The sequence below is a fragment of the Nerophis ophidion genome, linkage group LG06 (assembly GCF_033978795.1).
Source record: "Nerophis ophidion isolate RoL-2023_Sa linkage group LG06, RoL_Noph_v1.0, whole genome shotgun sequence".
Classification (NCBI taxonomy): Eukaryota; Metazoa; Chordata; class Actinopteri; order Syngnathiformes; family Syngnathidae; genus Nerophis; species Nerophis ophidion.
The window spans coordinates 15,684,055-15,705,113 of NC_084616.1; the positions used below are offsets into that span (position 1 = coordinate 15,684,055).

Sequence of the window (21,059 nt, forward strand, 5' to 3'; positions counted from 1 at the left end):
TGAACTAAACACAAACACTGGACTGTCTTACTATTATTACTGACACTTGAACTAAACACAAACACTGGACTGTCTTACTGACACTTGAACTACACACAAACACTGGACTGTCCTATCGTTAATACAAACACTTGAAGTAGTCACCGACACTGGGCTGCCCTATTGTTATGACATACACTTAAACTAACCACAAACAGTAGACTGTATGAGAGACACATAAACTAATCAGAAACACTGGACTGTCCTATCATTATTACAAACATTTGAACTAGTCAATGACACTGGACTGTCTTACTATTATTACTGACACTTGAACTAAACACAAACACTGCACTGTCCTATCGTTAATACAAACACTTGAAGTAGTCACCGACACTGGGCTGCCCTATTGTTATGACATACACTTAAACTAACCACAAACAGTAGACTGTATGACAGAAACATAAACCAATCACAAACACTGGACTGTCCTATCATTATTACAAACATTTGAACTAGTCACTGACACTGGACTGTCTTACTATTATTACTGACACTTGAAATAAACACGAACACTGGACTGCCGTATTACAAACACTCGAACAAGTCACTGACACCGTACTGTCCTACTGTTATGACAGACACCTAAACTAAACACAAATACTGGACTGTACTGTACAAATACACAAATTAACCGCCATAGCACCGAAAATGTCCCCCAAATTCCCCAAACAAAACATATTTACAGTATATAATATACCAAGAATGTAAAATGTAGAAATATGGACAGCAAAAAAAAAAAAAACTCAGATTAATGTAAAAGTGAAGAGAACTAAATGATTATACCCTCATCATACCGGTATCGATCCAACACTGATACTACATTTGGTGCCGATATCCACCCGCCAACCCCCCGGTAAACACCGTGTCCGGAAGTAGCCCAGCTTTAAGCCACTTTTTTGCCCTCCTCGAATGTTGCGGGCTTCGGGCCAGGACAGCACCGATGCGTCGGGGCGATCCAGTCCGGAAGGTGTGCGGTTCTGCTGGTGCTGCTCGCCACATGTGGCCGTTATTAGCCTGTTAGCCTGCTAGCTCGTGCCGGGGAACTTCCAGTCAGACCCGAGACAACATGTCCCGAGGACTAGGAGACGTCCGAGGACAGTTCTTGTACCAGCTGCCGGCTCCGGTTCACTGGGAGTTCTGCCGGGTCATGGACGGCCTGTCAGACTTGGACTGGACCCGCTTCGGTGAGCCAGAACCCGACTAAAAGTGCTAACTTGAAACTGGGAGGGAGACTCCCTACAACTTTAAGTTGCGTTTGAATATTTATATTTTTTTAGTTATTTAAATGAATTACTATAATTACGTAAACAACCTTTTTGAAAGCAAGAGCTACTTCTTGGGTACTGATTAATGCGAAGGGCTACCAGTTTGATACACACTTAAATAAATTGCCAGACATACCCAATTTGCGTAATTTACCTTTAATAAATAAATCTATGTATATTAAAAAATGGGTATTTCTGTCTGTCATTCAGTCGTACATTTGTTTTCCTTTTACGGAAGGTTTATTGTAGAGCATCCATCCATCCATCCATTTCCTACCGCTTATTCCCTTTCGGGGTCGCGGGGGGCGCTGGCGCCTATCTCAGCTACAATCGGGCGGTAGAGCAGTGGTTCTCAAATGGGGGTACGCGTACTCCTGGGGGTACTTGAAGGTATGCCAAGGGGTACGTGAGATTTTTTTTAAAAATATTCTAAAAATAGCAAAAACTCAAAAATCCTTTATAAATATATTCTTAACAAAATATGAATGTAAGTTCATAAACTGTGAAAAAAAAAAAAAAAGAAAAATTCAGTGTTGACAGCTAGATTTTTTTGTGGACATGTTCCATAAATATTGATGTTAAAGATTTCTTTTTTGTGAAGAAATGTTTGGAATGAAGTTCTATTACAATCCCCAAAGAGGGCATTTTAAGTTGATGATTACTTCTTTGTGTAGAAATCTTTATTTATAATTGAGTCACTTGTTTATTTTTCAACGTTTTTAGTTATTTTTACATGTTTTTTTCCAAATAGTTCAAGAAAGACCACTACAAATGAGCAATATTTTGCACTGTTATACAATTTAAATACATATACACACAAATATATATACTGTGTGTATATATATATATATATATACATACACACACATTAACGTGGATAAATAGAAACATCTATACATATACACACATTTACATGTACATATACATATCTGCATGCATACATAAACACAAAAACATACTGTATATATAAACATATATATATACACACACACGTGTATGTGTACACAAATGTATATATATATATATATATATATACACAAAGGTGTGTGTATATATATATGTATGTATAAACATAGGTGTGTGCATATATATATATATATATATACATACATATATATATACACACATATATGTGTGTGTATATATATTCACATATATATCCACATATATATATGTGTATATATATTTATATACACACACATATACATGTGTGTGTGTGTGTATATATATATATATATATATATATATATATGTATATATATATATATATATATATATATATATATATATTTGTGTAGAAAATAATACAGTGTGCATTACCAACTTTGGTTGGGAGAGTGGCCGTGCCAGCAACCTGAGGGTTCCTGGTTCGATCCCCAGCTTCTACCGACCTAGTCATGTCCGTTGTGTCCTTGAGCAAGACTCTTCACCCTTGCTGCTGATGGGTCCTGGTTAGCGCCTTGCATGGCAGCTCCCGCCATCAGTGTGTGTGAATGGGTGAATGTGGAAATACTGTCAAAGCGCTTTGAGTGCCTTGAAGGTAGAAAAGCGCTATACAAGTATAACACATTCATTCATTCATTCAATAAATCAGAAACTGATGACATAGTGCTGTGTTTTACTTCTTTTTTTCCAACCAAACATGCTTTCCTCTGATTAGGGGGTACTTGAATTAAAAACATGTTGACAGGGGGTACATCACTGGAAAAAGGTTGAGAACCACTGTTGTAGAGAATAAATGATGAAAAAAACGCTTAATTGAACGGTTTAAAAAAGGAGAAAGCAGGGGGAAAAAAGAAAATTTAATTTTGAAACATAGTCTATCTTCAATTTCGACGCTTTAACATTCAAAATTCAACCAAAAAAAGAAGAGAAAAACTAGCTAATTCGAATCTTTCTGAAAAAAATAAAAACATAATTTATGGAACACATCCATCCATCTTCTTTCGCTTATTCGAGGTCGGGTCGCGGGGGCAGCAGCCTAAGCAGGGAAGCCCAGACTTCCCTCTCCCCGCCCACTTCGTCTAGCTCTTCCCGGGGGATCCCGAGGCGTTCCCAGGCCAGGCGGGAGACATAGTCTTCCCAACGTGTCCTGGGTCTTCCCCATGGCCTCCTACCGGTTGGACGTGCCCTAAACACCTCCCTAGGGAGGCGTTCGGGTGGCCTCCTGACCAGATGCCCGAACCAGCTCATCTGGCTCCTCTCGATGTGAAGGAGCAGCGGCTTTACTTTGAGCTCCTCCCGGATGACAGAGCTTCTCACCCTATCTCTAAGCGAGAGCCCCGCCACCCGGCAGAGGAAACTAATTTCGGCCGCTTGTACCCGTGATCTTGTCCTTTCGGTCATGACCCAAAGCTCATGACCATAGGTGAGGATGGGAACGTAGGTCAACCGGTAATTTGAGAGCTTTGCCTTCCGGCTCAGCTCCTTCTTCACCACAATTTATGGAACATCATTAGTAATTTTTCCTGATTAAGATTAATTGTAGAATTTTGAAGACATGTTTTAAATAGGTTAAAATCCAATCTGCACTTTGTTAGAATATATAACAAATAGGACCAAGCTATATTTCTAACAAAGACAAATCATTGTTTCGTCTAGATTTTCCAGAACAAAAATTTTAAAAGAAATAAAAAAAAACTTTGAAATAAGATTTAAATTTGATTCTACAGATTTTCCAGATTTGCCAGAATATTTTTTTATTTTTAATCATAATAAGTTTGAAGTAATATTTCACTAATATTCTTCGTCGAAAAAACAGAAGCTAAAATGAAGAATTAAATTAAAATATATTTATTATTGTTTACATTTAAAAAAAATAATAATATTGAACATTGATTTAATTTGTCAGGAAAGAAGAGGAAATCATTTAAAAGGTAAAGTGTTTTAAAATCCTAAAGTAATTTTTAAGGTTGTATTTTTTTCTCTAAAATTGTCTTTCTGAAAGTTATAACAAGCAAAGTAAAAAAAAAAAAAGAATTTATTTAAACAAGTGAAGACCAAGTCTTTAAAATATTTCCTTGGATTTTCAAATTCTATTTGAGTTTTGTCTCTCTTAGAATTAAAAATGTCGAGCGAAGCGAGACCAGCTTGCTTGTAAATAAATAAAATAAAAAAAAATAGAGGCAGCTACTGGTAAGTGCTGCTATTTGAGCTATTTTTAGAACAGGCCAGCGGGCGACTCATCTAGTCCTTACGGGCAACCTGGTGCCCGCGGGCACCGTGTTGGTGACCCCTGGTGTAAAATATGTAATATGAACTACAGGACTCGAATTTTAACTTTTTATGGTCAAGGCAAGTGTTAAATTAAAGGAGGGCTCATATTTTAGGGCACCGAGGCAAAACATTATTTTATTTCCAGGCAGGAGATCAAAACACAGAGGCTATATCATCCCTACAAGCCTGTTTCGCTGGTTTCCCTGCTCGTCGGGGGATTTTTTTTAAATAAAGTAATATCCCCTAACACTGGACTGCTCTATTGTTATAACACACTTAAATTAACCACAAACTCTAGAATGTCCCACCGTTATTACGAACACTTGAACTAGTCACAGACGGCACTGTCCCTTTGCTGTTATCGATAATTGAACCAAGCACCAACTCTGGATTGTCTTACTGTGAAGTAACCTGAGACACTGGGACTGTCATGCTGTTTATTTTATGGACACTTTAACTAACCATACACTCTACCTGTCCTAATATTATTTCGGGCACTTGAACTAACCACAGACGCTCGACAGTCCTGCTATTGCTGCAGACGTTTGAACTAACCATGGACACTGGACTGTCTTACTAGCCTTACTGACACTTGAATTAAACACAAACACTGGACTGTCCTAGCGTTGTTACAAACACTTGAACTAGGCACTGACACTGGACTGTCTTATAAAATAAAATAATATCCCCTGAAGAGCAGGGAAATCTGTGAATCAGGCTTGTAGGGATGATATAGCCTCTGTGTTGTGTATATATATATATATATATATGTATATATATATATATATATAACACAGAGGCTATATCGTCCCTACAAGCCTGTTTCGCTGGTTTCCCTGCTCGACAGGGGATTTTTTTTAAATAAAATAATATCCCCTAACACTGGACTGCTCTACTGTTATGACACACACGTAAATTAACCACAAACACTAGACTGTCCCAGCGTTATTATGAACACTTGAACTAGTCACGGACACTGCACTGTCCTATTTTTGTTATCGACAAAACAAAACCAAGCACCAACTGATTGAAACTTTGATTGATTGAAACTTTTATTAGTAGATTGCACAGTACAGTACATATTCTGTACAATCGGCCACTAAATGGTAACACCTGATTAAGTTTTTCGACTGGTTTAAGTCGGGGTCCATGTAAATCAATTCATGGATTCTCTGGAATGTCTGACTGTGATGACAGACATTTGAAGTAACCAGAGACACTGGGACTGTCATGCTGTTTATTTTATGGACACTTTAACTAACCATACACTCTACCTGTCGTAATATTATTTCAGGCACTTGAACTAACCACAGACGCTCGACAGTCCGACTATTGTTGCAGACGGTTGAACTAACCTAGCATCACTGACACATGAACTCAACACAAACACTAGGCTGTCCTAGCATTATTACAAACACTTGAACTAGGCACCGACACTGGACTGTCCTACTGTTATGACAGACACTTAAACTAGGCACAAACACTGGATTATGCTATCATTATTACACACACATGACACTGGACTGTCCTATAAAATAAAATAATATCCCCTGAAGAGCAGGGAAACCTGCAAAACAGGCTTGTAGGGATGATATAGCCTCTGTTTTATATATATATATATATATATATATATATATATATATATATACATACATATATAATAGTGTTCATGTATGAGATCTAGGCCTGCCAGTTATGTATAAAGTAATAATTAACATTACTGTTATCAATATTTTAATCAAGATTACTGATTAAGTAAAGCAATGTTGAGGTGTGAATGTAATACCATCATGTCATGTGTAATGTCCAACAAAAAAACTATAGATAAACATTATCCATATATTTCTAGACACAAATTAGTTTTTTTAATTCTTTAATACCATCAACTTGTCAGCTTTTTGTCATTAAATGATGCCTTTATCTCTATTTTTACATTTTGATCGAGAGAGTTTAGAATTTTTTTTAAGTTCTGTACATTTATATGTAGATGTAGATGACGTATTGGGACTGATCCATTAAGAGTTTGAGCAGAAATGTGTCGTATAGGAATTTAGCTATACACAATAAAACATTAACAAAATGATGTGTCACATGGATGTTTTTTGAAGTAATACCTTAGTAACATGAAAAAACATGATGTTTACTTTTATTTTATTTTGAAAATCAAAATAAAACAAAAAGCAGTTTGGCTAATGAAGTTGAAGTCTAATAAACAAGGTTTGTTCTGTCAAATCGAATACACAATCTTCACCGCCTGCGTTCAATTCGTTGAGATGACTAAACACTTTAGCTAGTATTTGTCACAGTGTGTTGTTGACGAACCCCAAGCTGCAGAGACGGCGGCAGGCATTGAATAAGAAAACATAGTTTAATGTCCAAAAATTTAAAAATAAATGGGAACCAAGAACAAACAAACTGGAAGCAGGGAACAGGAATCAGGATCCAGGGAATCAGCTAGCAACAAAACGACACGACACGACAATACTCTAACACTGAGTGGAGGACAAAGCAGGTTTAAATAGTATCTGGCTGATTGACACCAGGTGTGGCCAGGTGCCAATCAGCCACAGCTGAGGGGACACAGCACTCAGGGAGACAAACAGGAAACAGAACCAAAACAAGAGCGGAGACATGAAATACAACCAACACAGAGGAAAAACTAAAACACAACCAAACTGTCGGGGGCAAGCCTGACAGTAGCCCCCCTTCCTATAACGCAGGGGTAGGGAACCTATGGCTCGCGAGCCAGATGTGGCTCTTTTGATGACTGCATCTGGCTCTTGGATAAATCTGAGCTGACATTGCTTAACACAATAAGTAATGAATAATTCCACCTGTAATCACAGTGTTAAAAATAACATTAAATATATAAAAATGCTCATGCATTTGAATCCATCCATCCTTTCTCTACTGCACCTGTTCGAGAAGTTGCCTTAAGGGTAAGAAATAATTTATTTATTATTAGTTGGTGTAGGGCTAGCCCTCTTGGGGGTTCTTCAACAAGGCCCAGGTGGGCCATTTACACACCTGTCACTGATTTCGAGGCCGGTCCTGGCAACACCCCGCTTCGCTGCAGACCCGCAGGCCACACCCCCTCCTAAGTTAGCGTCAGAATAACAACGTTATTACAAAGAATAAGAGACCTATTATACTCCAGAAATGTTGGTCTTACTTAAAAATGCACACTTTTAGTTGTGTTCAGTGTTAAAAATATATTATATGGCTCTTACGTAAATACATTTTAAAATTTTTGGCTTCTTGGCTCTCTCAGCCAAAAAGGTTCCCGACCCCTGCTATAACGGATACTAGACGTTCTAGAAACCCTCCCCAAAAAAACAGTCCAAAGTCACGGGAGGGTGGAAGGAGGACAAGGGGGTGGGCCGCCAGGCCAAGTGTCCCCGCAACCGGCGGGGAAGAGTCAGGTGGCAAGCCTGACAGTATTGATATTATTTGAACACTGATACAGTTAGCAGTTAAATAAACTAAAGACTTTATAAACTTTTATAAACACAAATGCTTTGTGGACTTGGAGAAGGCATTCGACTGTGTCCCTCGGGAAGTCCTGTGGGGAGTGCTCAGAGAGTATGGGGTATCGGACTGTCTTATTGTGGCGGTCCGCTCCCTGTACGATCAGTGTCAGAGCTTGGTCCGCATTGCCGGCAGTAAGTCGAACACATTTCCAGTGAGGGTTGGACTCCGCCAGGCTGTCCTTTGTCACCGATTCTGTTCGTAACTTTTATGGACAGAATTTCTAGGCGCAGTCAAGGCGTTGAGGGGTTCCGGTTTGGTAACCGCAGGATTAGGTCTCTGCTTTTTGCAGATGATGTGGTCCTGATGGCTTCATCTGACCGGGATTTTCAGCTCTCGCTGGATCGGTTCGCAGCCGAGTGTGAAGCGACCGGAATGAGAATCAGCACCTCCAAGTCCGAGTCCATGGTTCTCGCCCGGAAAAGGGTGGAATGCCATCTCCGGGTTGGGGAGGAGACCCTGCCCCAAGTGGAGGAGTTCAAGTACCTAGGAGTCTTGTTCACGAGTGAGGGAAGAGTGGATCGTGAGATCGACAGGCGGATCGGTGCGGCGTCTTCAGTAATGCGGACGTTGTACCGATCCGTTGTGGTAAAGAAGGAGCTGAGCCGGAAGGCAAAGCTCTCAATTTACCGGTCGATCTACGTTCCCATCCTCACCTATGGTCATGAGCTTTGGGTCATGACCGAAAGGATAAGATCACGGGTACAAGCGGCCGAAATGAGTTTCCTCCGCCGTGTGGCGGGGCTCTCCCTTAGAGATAGGGTGAGAAGCTCTGCCATCCGGGAGGAACTCAAAGTAAAGCCGCTGCTCCTCCACATCGAGAGGAGCCACATGAGGTGGTTCGGGCATCTGGTCAGGATGCCACCCGAACACCTCCCGAGGGAGGTGTTTAGGGCACGTCCAACCGGTAGGAGGCCGCGGGGAAGACCCAGGACACGTTGGGAAGACTATGTCTCCCGGCTGGCCTGGGAACGCCTCGGGATCCCCCGGGAAGAGGTAGACGAAGTGGCTGGGGAGAGGGAAGTCTGGGTTTCCCTGCTTAGGCTGTTGCCCCCGCGACCCGACCTCGGATAAGCGGAAGATGATGGATGGATGGATGGACTTTATAAACAAGACACTCGCCAAACATTAAAATTGTTTTCTCTTTGGCTGTATACTTTTAGTGTGGGGACAATATTGTCCACACCTGTCTCCATCTAAACACAGCAGTGCGCTCTTAAACACACAGCGGGAAGCGAGGGGAAATGACGTAAAACCACGCTCTGTTTACTTCGAGCGGAAATCTCCTTAGCAAAGTCGGTGTCGTTGGTCCGCCACGATTACCAAGCGCATGCACCTGACTTCCTGTTGCCTAAAATGCATTAATATATGATGTTTTTTCGGTAATTAAAAATGTAAAATATCATTGTAGCGTTTACCGTTACATCCCTCGTCCATTAACATGTAAAAAGTCAAGGGCTGTCACGGCATGTTCTTGCCGCAAATGTTGGTCAATTTTTGGGGTATTATGGAAAATGACGAATTTGCCGCGGTTAAATTCGAGCACTGGAACTATTTACCTTATTTTTTAATTCATTCACTTTCTTCGGCAGCCTCCGAGGTCCTGCAAGAGCAAGACAGCGTGCGATTGGCTGAGAGGAAAGAGAGGCGCACCGACTGTGTGATGAGCTATTGGGTGAACAGGAATGGCCGCGTCGGGGACCTGCTGGACCTGCTGGAGCACCTCCAGCTTTTCCGCCCCAGAGACGTCATCCTCCGTTGTGGGTTCACCGGCCCTTTGAGCCCCGGACTACCCAAATGTTCAATATGTAATGTCATCCTTTAGGGGCGTCCAGCTGGTCACCCCCGGCTCCTGTTGCTCCTCCAGCTGCTCCTTTTCGGTCTCCTGATGCCTTCTGTGCCTTTGACCCGCCCCCCAAATCCGTGGAGGTTCTGCCCACATTGGCCACTCACGCGATCTGCAATAAAGGTAATGCTCAATTTATCATTTTACTTTTGAAATCGGCACCAACACTGAACTGTCCGGATGTTATTACGGACACTTGAACTAACCTTAGACACTGAACTGCCCTACTTTTACAGTACGACAGACACTTAAAGTAACACTGGACTATCCTACTGTTATGACGGACACTTGAACTAGGCACTGACACTGGACTGCCCTACTGTTATGACGGACACGTGAACTAAGCACCAACACTGGACTGTCCTATCGTTGTTACAAACATTTAAACTAGTCACTGACACTGGATTGTCTTACTACTATTGCTGACACTTGAACTAAGCACCAACACTGGACTGTCCTATCGTTGTTACAAACACTTGAACAAGGCACTGACACTGGGCTGCCGTACTGTTAAGACAGACACTTGAACTAAACACAAACACTGGACTGTCCTATCGGCATTACAAACATTTGAACTAGGCACTGATACTGGACTGTCTTACTATTATTACTGGCACTTGAACTAAACACAAACAGTGGATTGACGTATCGTTTTTACAAACACTTGAGCAAGGCACTGACACTGGACTCTGCCCTACTGTTATGACGGACACTTAAACTAAGCACAAACACTGGACTATCCTATCGTTATTAAAAACACTTGAACTAGGCATTGACACTGGACTGTTTTACTATTATTACTGACACTTGAACTAGACACAAACACTGGACTGTCCTATCGATGTTACAAACATTTGAACTAGTCACTATCACCTGACCGTCTTACTATTTTTACTTACACTTGAACTTAACACGAACACTGGACTGTCCTATCGTTACTACAAACACTTGAACGAGGCACTGACACTGGACTGTCTTACAATTATGACTGACACGTGAACTAAACACAAACACTGGAATGTCCTATCATTATTACAAACATATGAACTAGTCATTGACACCTGACCGTCTTACTATTATTACTGACACTTGAACTAAACATGAACACTGGACTGTCCTATCGTTATTACAAATATTTGAACTAGTCACTGACACCTGACCGTCTTACTATTATTACTGACACTTGAACTAAGCACAAACACTGGACTGTCCTATCGATATTACAAACATTTGAATTAGTCAATAACACTTGACCGTCTTACTATTATTACTCACACTTGAACTTAACACAAACACTGGACTGTCCTATCGATATTACAAACATTTGAATTAGTCAATAACACTTGACCGTCTTACTATTATTACTCACACTTGAACTTAACATGAACACTGGACTGTCCTATCGTTATTACAAACATTTGAACGAGGCAATGACACTGGACTGTCTTACAATTATGACTGACACTTGAACTAAACACAAACACTGGACTGTCCTATCATTATTACAAACATTTGAACTAGGCACTGACACTGGACTGTCTTACTATTATTAGTGACACTTGAACTAAACACAAACACTGGACTGCCCTATCGTTATTACAAACATTTGAACTAGGCTCTGACACTGGACTGTCCTACTATTATTACTGACACTTGAACTAAACACAAACACTGGACTGTCCTATCATTATTACAAACATTTGAACTAGGCACTGACACTGGACTGTCTTACTATTATTAGTGACACTTGAACTAAACACAAACACTGGACTGCCCTATCGTTATTAAAAACACTTGAACTAGGCACTGACACTGGACTGTCCTACTATTATTACTGACACTTGAACTAAGCACAAACACTGGACTGTCCTATCGTTATTACAAACATTTGAACTAGTCACTGACACCTGACCGTCTTACTATTATTACTGACACTTGAACTAAGCACAAACACTGGATTATCCTATCGTTATTACAAACACTTAAACTAGGCACTGACACTGGACTGTCTTACTAATATTACTGACACTTGAACTAAACACAAACACTGGACTGCCCTATTGTTATTACAAACATTTGAAATAGGCACTGACACTGGACTGCCCTACTATTATTACTGACACTTGAACTAAGCACAAACACTGGACTGTCCTATCGTTATTACTAACACTTGAACTAGGCACTGACACTGGACTGTCCTACTATTATTACTGACACTTGAACGAAACACAAACACTGGACTGCCCTATCGTTATTACAAACATTTAAACTAGGCACTGACACTGGACTGTCTTACTATTATTACTGACATTTGAACCAAACACCAAGACTGGGCTGTCCTATCGTTATTACAAACACTTGAACTAGGCACTGACACTGGACTGTCGTACTATTAATACTGACATTTAAACTAAACACAAAGACAGGACTGTCCTATCGTTATTACAAACATTTGAACTAGTCACTGACACTGGGCTGCCCTACTGTTAAGACAGACACTTAAACTAAGCACAAACACTGGACTATCCTATCGTTATTACAAACATTTAAACTAGTCACTGACATTGGACTGTCTTACTATTATTGCTGACACTTGAACTGAACACAAACACTGGACTGTCCTATCATTATTACAAACATTTGAACCAGGCACTGACACTGGACTGTCTTACAATAATTTCTGACACTTGAACTAAGCACAAACCAGCAGAAAGAATCATGTTATTGAAATGTGTTGCATTCAATTAGTAGATAAAGGAGGAGGAGGGACCCTACCCAGACCTGACCCACCTCCCTTCAGTTTACAGTCCGAAAGACCTGGATCTCCCCAGGTAAAGGTAACATCAGAAGTGTCCCTGTCGACACTCATTAAAGTCAGATGTTGCCTCTCCAGGCCCCTCCTGTGGCAGCGTTCGGCGACGGCGGCTGCGGTGTGATGCGCTGGTCGTATGAAGAGGTGCATGCTGGGACGGAGGGCTTCTCCCCTGCCTTGCAGGTGGGCGAGGGCGGCTTCGGGAACGTGTACAGAGCGTCTATGAGGAACACCGACTGTGCAGTCAAGCGGCTCAAAGAGGTCAGCCAATCCCGTCGCGTCAGTCTGATTTGGGGGCGGGGCCAGAAGAAGTTTCCGTTGGTCCGATGGGCTTGTTGACACAAAGGGCGGCATAGCTCGGTTGGTAGAGTGGCCGTGTCAGCAACTTGAGGGTTGCAGGTTCGATTCCCGCTGCCGCCATCCTAGTCACTGCCGTTGTGTCCTTGGGCAAGGCACTTTACCCACCAGCCCCCAGTGCCACCCACACTGGTTTAAATGTAACTTAGATATTGGGTTTCACTATGTAAAGCGCTTTGAGTCACTTGAGAAAAGCGCTATATAAATATAATTCACTTCACTCCACAACTTGAGGGTTGCAGGTTCGATTCCCGCTGCCGCCATCCGTTGTGTCCTTGGGCAAGGCACTTTACCCACCAGCCCCCAGTGCCACCCACACTGGTTTAAATGTAACTTAGATATTGGGTTTCACTATGTAAAGCGCTTTGAGTCACTAGAGAAAAGCGCTATGTAAATAAAATTCACTTCACTTCACTTGATGTCCGCAGGACGGTCGCCTGGACTTTGCCGCGCTGACGGAGAGCTTCGACACCGAAGTGGAAAAACTCTCCAAGTGAGAAACCTCACGCCTCTACAGCTTAGTTCTCTCCTCAATCCACGTTTTTTTAACCCTTCCACCCCCTAGGTTTAGACACCGGAACATTGTGGACCTGCTGGGTTTCTGCAAGGGACCAGGAGGTTTTTGTCTCATCTACAGCTACATGGAGAACCGATCCCTGGAGGACCAGCTGCATAGTGTAATACACACGCACACACACACACACACACACACACATTGTCTGGTACACACACAAGCTGACACTGTGTTTAGGGGTCCGACGTCCTCCCCTGGTCCGAGAGGGTCCGCGTCGTCGTCGAAGCGTCAGCAGCGCTGCAGTTCCTCCACTTCCCACCAGAGGGACACGGCACCGTCATCCATGGAGACGTCAAAAGGTTGACAACGCAACGACGGGTGGTTATTTTGCCTGCTCGAGTTTTTAATTCCGCTTCCTGTGGCAGCTCAAACATCCTGTTGGACCGCCACATGGTGGCCAAGCTGGCGGACTTCGGTTTGGCCCGCTTCGTCCCTCAGCGCCCGGCGTCCAAGACCACCACGCTGGGCCGCACGTCCACGCTGAGAGGCACGGAGGCGTACCAGCCCGTGGAGTACCTGAGGAACGGAAAGCTGGGGACCACGACGGACGTCTACAGCTTCGGAGTGGTGAGCGCGCCCACCCACCCCACCGGGGACCGGGACCAAACTGGTGAGTCCTCATGCGTGTCGGTGTTCTGCAGGTGCTGTTGGAGGTCCTGACTGGTCGGCGAGCTCTGGTGAAAGATACTTATCTGGTTAGAACTCCTTCACGCACGTGGGTCGACACAAACAATCACATTCCCCTGACATCTCCCGTGGGTCTTGCAGAAAGACCTGGTCCAGGACGTCCCAAAGGGTCCGGATGGTTCTTTTGCATCGGCCTGGAGACAACAACTGGACCGGCGGCTTATGTCAGGTCAGTATTTTTTTGCAGGGCTGCACCATTCATCGATGTCGGGGTTTGAATTATCTGCGATACCCACAAGAGGCGGAGTTTTTAGTCTTCCCTTTGCCTCCTGGCCAATTAAAAACATTTACAGGAAACTGCAAGTTTGTGGAGGCAGTCAGGACGCCAACACAGTGCATCTGGAACAGGGGTCGGGAACATTTTTGGCTGAGAGAGCCAAAAAGCCAAATATTTTAAAATATATTTCCGTAAGAGCCATATAATTTTTTTTTTAACACTGAACACGTGCATTTTTAAGTAAGACCAACCTTTCTACAGTATAACAGGTCTCTTGTTCTTTGTAATAACATTGTTATTCTGAAGCTAACTGTGGAGGGGGCGTGGCCTGCGGGCCTGCAGCGACAGGTGCGTAGATGGCCCACCTGGGCCTTGTTATCTAATCACCTGTCGCTCTGCGCTCTGTTATAAGCAGCAGCCAGGAGGAGATACTGGGTTTGGGCTGGAAATACTATTGCTGGAAAGCAACTAAGAGACTTATTTAATAAAATATATATATATATATTGTAACCCTGAAACAGGCTCTCATGTCAGTGCTTGGGGGTCTGAAAAAACCCCAGGAGGGCAAGCCCCACACTAACCAATAATAAAAAAATAACTTTTTACCGTTAACGCAACTTCTTGAACAGGTGCGGTAGAAACGGATGGATGGATTAAAAATGCATGAGAATGTTTTATAATTATATCATTATTTTTAACACTGTGATTACAAGTGGAATTATTCATTACTTATCGTGTTAAGCAACGTCAGGTCAGATTTATCAGAGAGCCAGATGCAGTCATCAAAAGAGCCACATCTGGCTCTAGAGCCATAGGCTCCCTACCCCTGATCTGGAAAGTGAAGTGAATTATATTTATATAGCGCTTTTCTCAAGTGACTCAAAGCGCTTTACATAGTGAAAACCCAATATCTAAGTTACAAACCCCGTTTCCATATGAGTTTGGAAATTGTGTTAGATGTAAATATAAACGGAATACAATGATTTGCAAATCATTGTCAACCCATATTCAGCATACATTCAACAACATATTTGATGTTCAAACTGATAAACATTCTTTGTTTTGCAAATAATCATTCACTTTAGAATTTGATGCCAGCAACATGTGACAAAGAAGTTGAGAAAGGTGACAATAAATACTGATAAAGTTGAAGAATGCTCATCAAACACTTATTCGGAACATCCCACAGGCGTGCAGGCTAATTGAGAACAGGTGGGTGCCATGATTGGGTATAAAAACAGCTTCCCAAAAAATGCTCAGTCTTTCACAAGAAAGGATGGGGCGAGGTACACCCCTTTGTCCACAACTGCGTGAGCAAATAGTCAAACAGTTTAAGAACAACGTTTCTCAAAGTGCATTTGCAAGAAATTTAGGGATTTCAACATCTACGGTCCATAGAAACTGGAGAAATCAGTCCACGTGAGCGGCATTGAATGACCGTGACCTTCGATCCATCAGACGGCACTGTATCAAAAACCGACATCAATCTCTAAAGGATATCACCACATGGGCTAAGGAACACTTCAGAAAACCACTGTCACTAAATACAGTTCGTCGCTACATCTCTGAGTGCAAGTTATGCAAAGCGAAAGCCATTTTTTCAACAACATCCAGAAACGCCGCCGGATTCTCTGGGCCCGAGATCATCTAAGATGGACTGATGCAAAGTGGAAAAGCGTTCTGTGGTCTGACGAGTCCACATTTCAAATAATTTTTTGAAATATTCGCATTGTGTCATTCGGACCAAAGCGGAAGTGAACCATCCAGACTTATTGACGCAAAGTTGAAAAGCCAGCATCTGTGATGGTATGGGGGTGCATTAGTGCCCAAGGCATGGGTAACTTACACATCTGTGAAGGCACCATTAATGCTGAAAGGTACATACAGGTTTTGGAACAACATATGCTGCCATCTAAGCGCCGTCTTTTTCATGGACGCCCCTGCTTATTTCAACAAGACAATGCCAAGCCACATTCAGCACGTGTTACAACAGCGTGGCTTCATTAAAAAAAGAGTGCGGGTACTTTCCTGGCCCGCCTGCAGTCCAGACCTGTCTCCCATCGAAAATGTGTGGCGCATTATGAAGCGTAAAATACGACATAAAACTACAAGAATGGGAAATAATTCCACTTTCAAAGCTTCAACAATTAGTTTCCTCAGTTCCCAAACATGTATAGAGTGTTGTTAATAGAAAAGGTGATGTAACACAGTGCCCTTTCCCAACTACTTTGGCACGTGTTGCAGCCATTAAATTCTAAGTTATTATTTGCACACAAAAAAAAAAGTTTATCAGTTTGAACATCAGATATGTTGTCTTTGTAGTGCATTCAATTGAATATGGGTTGAAAATGATTTGCAAATCATTGTTTTCTGTTTATATTTACATCAAACACATTTTCCCAACTCATATGGAAACGGGGTTTGTACGTTTAAACCAGTGTGGGTGGCACTGGGAGCAGGTGGGTAAAGTGTCTTGCCCAAGGACACAAGGGCAGTGACTAGGATGGTCTGGGTATGCTACAATGCTCCCTGGCGGAGGCTCGTGTGTTTCTAGTTGTCACAGCAGATGTAAACTGGACAAAGTGCTTAAGTGGCGCTTAGATTTTCTGTGAATCTAATCCATTATTATTGTTAGGGGGCGCCACAGAGCCGGTCGGCAGCATGCAGATGGCGGAGCTGGCCTACAAATGTCTGGACATGTTGTGGAAGAAGAGGCCGAACATGAAGCAAGTACTTGACGAACTTCGGGACATCCACAAGCTGGTGGGCAAGAGCGACCGGCCGTGTTTCCCGCCCTCGTCGGACTGCGGTGTGGAGGTCCTGAGCCAGCAGTTGTCCAGTCTGGGACCCCTGGAGGACACCTACAAGCCCCTCTCCTCCCTGCCTCCCCCTCCGTCCTCTTTCTCCTCCTCGTTTGAAGGTCCGTGCGAAACCGACGAGAGTCGAGGCTTCTCTCAATACCACCTGTTTGCCTCCAAAACTTTGTCCACGCCTACCAGAGACCAGAAACACAGTCAAACCCGCGCCCCCCAGTCCTTGTTTGGAAAGCCTTTTCAGGACAATGTCCGTCCAGGACCCAGCCTGCAGCCCAGTAGCCCTCAGATGGGGGAGGTACAGGGACCAGGTTCTACAGAGCGGACCGCAGCAGAATGCTTCTCTCCCGCGGGATCGCTCCAGTCAGTGAGTCCACAGTCCTCAGGTGAGACCGCCGCAGCGTCATTCGTTTCTCCTCGCGTCTCGTTCTCATCCTCACGTCTTTTTTAGGTCGCTATCACCCAGACAACGCGGCCAGGTGTCCGGAGGAGAGCGACGAGCTGGATTTTCTTGCCGACAGCTGATGAGTAGACCTGATGGACGGAATCGAACCTGTGACATGTACAAAACACAAAAGAAGTGAAGCAATGGTAAATAAAAACAGAATACAATGATTTGCAAATCCTTTTCAACTTATATTTAATTGAGTAGAAATCTTGTTTTTAAACAATTTGCTCAGGCATTTGTTGACAAAGTAATGACCCTCGCCCCATCCTTGTTTGTGAATGACATGGAAGCTGCTTTTATAACCAATCCGGGCACCCACCTGTTCCCAATTAGCCTGTTCACCTGTGGGATGTTCCAAATAAGTTTTTGATGAGCATTATTCAACTTTCTCAGTCTTTTTTGCCACTTGTGCCAGCTTTTTTGAAACACGATGCAGGCATCAAATTCCAAATTAGCTAATATTTGCAAAAAATAAAAGTTTTCCAGTTGGAACATTAAATATCTTGTCTTTGCAGTCTATTCAATTGAATGTAAGTTGAAAAGGATTTCCAAATCATTGTATTCTGTTCATGCCAACTTCACTGCTTTTGGGTTTTGTAAATTTAGGGACCAAAACCGAACCCGGATTAGGTACTACACCATGACCTCACAATGGTCTCACTCCCTCTCTCTTTTCCAGAAAACTAAGTGTCCTGATTTATTTAGGATCATATCGATTGACTGTGATTAATTCCCAGTTTTGGCGGACTAAGTTTTCTGGAATGCCAAAACCGTTTTAAATTGTTCTGCTATTTTCGGTGCAAACTTTATTTCTAACACAATTTTTCATGACAGACAGTATTTAGTTTATATAAAAATAAAGCTTATTTAATCTTTCGCATTTTTTCCCATCTGGTTTCATGTTGTATTAACAACCGTAGTTGTGAAGTAAGCTGCAGTGATGGCCTGTAACCACCAGGTGTCACTGTGGCGCAGGACAATGAAAACTAGTCAATCGCTGTAATATTGAAAATCCAAACAATGACTTCAGGTTGTCTTTTAATAAGCTGATCATTTGGATTCTCCGAAGGGACTAAAAATGGGCAAAACTGCTCTACTTTTGCAGATTATTTTTTACTTCAAATTATTTTGTCTGTTTTTGTACACAATTTTAGGAAAAAAAATATAAAACTTTCATCTTACAACATATCAATAGAACAATGTAACACTATCAACAAAAAAATAAAATTATTACAAACTAACTTTAGTGTCCCTTATTCAATTCCTTGGTTTATAAACATTATATAATTACAACCATTTCAACAACAACAACAAAAAATCTCATCCAGTTAGTTCCGACTCGATACTGGCGTTGCGGGCGTATCGATATCATCGGTGTTGGCTCGACCCGCCCACCCAATGGAAAACTTTGATAAAAATGTTAAAACATTGAGCCAATAATCACAAATGTATTTCAAAAGGAGGGTGATAATAAATATACACTTAATGCCAGTTTTCGGTCCATTCATAAGTGTTTAGTAGTGTTTGAATTAAAAGATTCTAGTCATATTCTTCAAGTTTATTTTATTTTTATTTTTCTAATATATTGAACAACAAACATCAAGGAAATAAATCAAAAGCAAATACGGATAGAGTAATGAATCGTAATAAATAACTAGATGAATGTTCCAATGTTGAAGTTAAACTGAAATCCTGGAATTTGTTTTTTAGAATTCTTAAAGTAGAGCACACAATTCCCAAACAGGCTGAATATTTTGAAGTTGGAACAGTTTGAATCAGATGAAAAATGTGGAACTTTGAAGAATGGCCCATTGATTTAAATGGGAATTTCCACAGAATGTGGGAATTTCTGTAAAAGCGGGAATTTTTTGGAAAATGGTAAAAAAAAACTTGAATGGTTGGTGTTGGAATTTTTCAAATCGGTCGAGAAACCTTGAAGTAATAACATCCATCCATCCATTTTCTACCGCTTATTCCCTTTGGGGTCGCCGGGGGGTGCTGGTGCCTATCTCAGCTGCATTCAGGCGGAAGGCGGGGTACACACTGGACAAGTCGCCACCTCATCACAGGGCCAACACTGATAGACAACATTCTTGCCAATCAACAGATCCCCGGGTGCTTGTCTTTGAACTTTTTAAAATGCTTATTATTGAAGCAATATGGTTGTTAAAGTTAAGGATTTCGGAGATTTATGGTCACTTGTGAGGGCACCCAAAGGACTTATGTGTGTGTGCCGTTGTGTCAATGTACTGTAAGTGGATGTTACTTTTTAAAATGTTTATTATTGTAGCAATATGGTTGTTAAAGTTAAGGATATGGGGGCTTTCTGGACACTTATGAGGGCACCAAAGGGTCTCCTGTGTGTGTGCCGATGTGTTCATGTACTGTGAGTGGATTTTACCCTTTAAAATGTTTAGTATTCTAGCATTAAGGTTGTTAGAGAAAAGGATTTGGGGATTTTCTGGTCACTTGTGAGGGCACCAAAGGGTCTTATGTGTGTGCCGATGTGTTAATGTACTGTAAGTGGATTTTAACTTTTAATATGTTTATTATTCTAGCATAAAAGTTGTTAAAGTTAAGTATTTGGGGGCTTTCTGGTCACTTATGAGGGCACCAAAGGGTCTTCTGTGTGTGCCGATGTGTTCATGTACTATAAGTGGATTTTACCTATTAAAGTGTTTATTATTCTAGCATTAAGGTTGTTAAAGTAAAGGATTTGGGGAATTTCTGGTCACTTGTGAGGGCACCAAAGGGACTTATGTGTGTGTGCCGATGTGTTAATGTACTGTAAGTGGATTTTAACTTTTAAAATGTTTATTCTTCTAGCATAAAAGTTGTTAAAGTTAAGTATTTGGGGGATTTCTGGTCACTTATGAGGGCACCAAAGGGTCTCCTGTGTGTGTGCCGATGTGTTCATGTACTGTGAGTGGATTTTAACTTTTAAAATGTTTATTCTTCTAGCATAAAAGTTGTTAAAGTTAAGTATTTGGGGACTTTCTGGTCACTTGTGAGGGCACCAAAGGGTCTTCTGTGTGTGTGCCGATGTGTTCATGTACTGTAAGTGGATTTTAACTTTTAATATGTTTATTATTCTAGCATTAAGGTTGTTAAAGTTAAGGATTTGGGGGCTTTCTGGTCACTTGCGAGGGCACCAAAGGGACTTATGTGTGTGTGCTGATGTGTTAATGTACTGTATATGGATTTTACCTTTTAAAATGTTTATTATTCTAGCATTAAGGTTGTTAAAGTTCAGG

At 41.8% G+C, this 21,059-nt stretch overlaps 1 protein-coding gene across 4 annotated transcripts; it reads left to right on the top strand.

The window, feature by feature from the left end:
* The first annotated feature begins 858 nt into the window (after positions 1-858).
* On the top strand, positions 859-19,046 carry irak1 (interleukin-1 receptor-associated kinase 1). 4 transcript variants are annotated; one of them, XM_061902764.1, is made up of 13 exons: positions 859-1,226; positions 9,644-9,811; positions 9,877-10,020; positions 12,646-12,728; positions 12,776-12,970; positions 13,495-13,559; positions 13,632-13,743; positions 13,818-13,939; positions 14,006-14,207; positions 14,282-14,335; positions 14,409-14,496; positions 17,180-17,743; positions 17,809-19,046. In XM_061902764.1, the coding sequence occupies exons 1-13, from the start codon at positions 1,109-1,111 to the stop codon at positions 17,880-17,882; spliced, it is 1,989 nt and encodes a 662-aa protein (XP_061758748.1). In that variant the 5' UTR covers positions 859-1,108; the 3' UTR covers positions 17,883-19,046. The 4 variants fall into 4 exon arrangements, with proteins under 4 accessions (XP_061758748.1, XP_061758750.1, XP_061758749.1 ...); XM_061902766.1 differs by having other exon boundaries at positions 12,791-12,970; XM_061902765.1 differs by having other exon boundaries at positions 12,649-12,728.
* The last annotated feature ends 2,013 nt before the right edge of the window (positions 19,047-21,059 follow it).

Coding starts and splice junctions, on each gene's coding strand:
- irak1 (XM_061902764.1), top strand. CDS start 1,109: ATGTCCCGAGGACTAGGAGACGTCCGAGGACAGTTCTTGTACCAGCTG. Junction 14,208..14,281: donor ACGTCTACAGCTTCGGAGTG/GTGAGCGCGCCC, acceptor GGTGTTCTGCAG/GTGCTGTTGGAGGTCCTGAC. Junction 17,744..17,808: donor AGTGAGTCCACAGTCCTCAG/GTGAGACCGCCG, acceptor CGTCTTTTTTAG/GTCGCTATCACCCAGACAAC.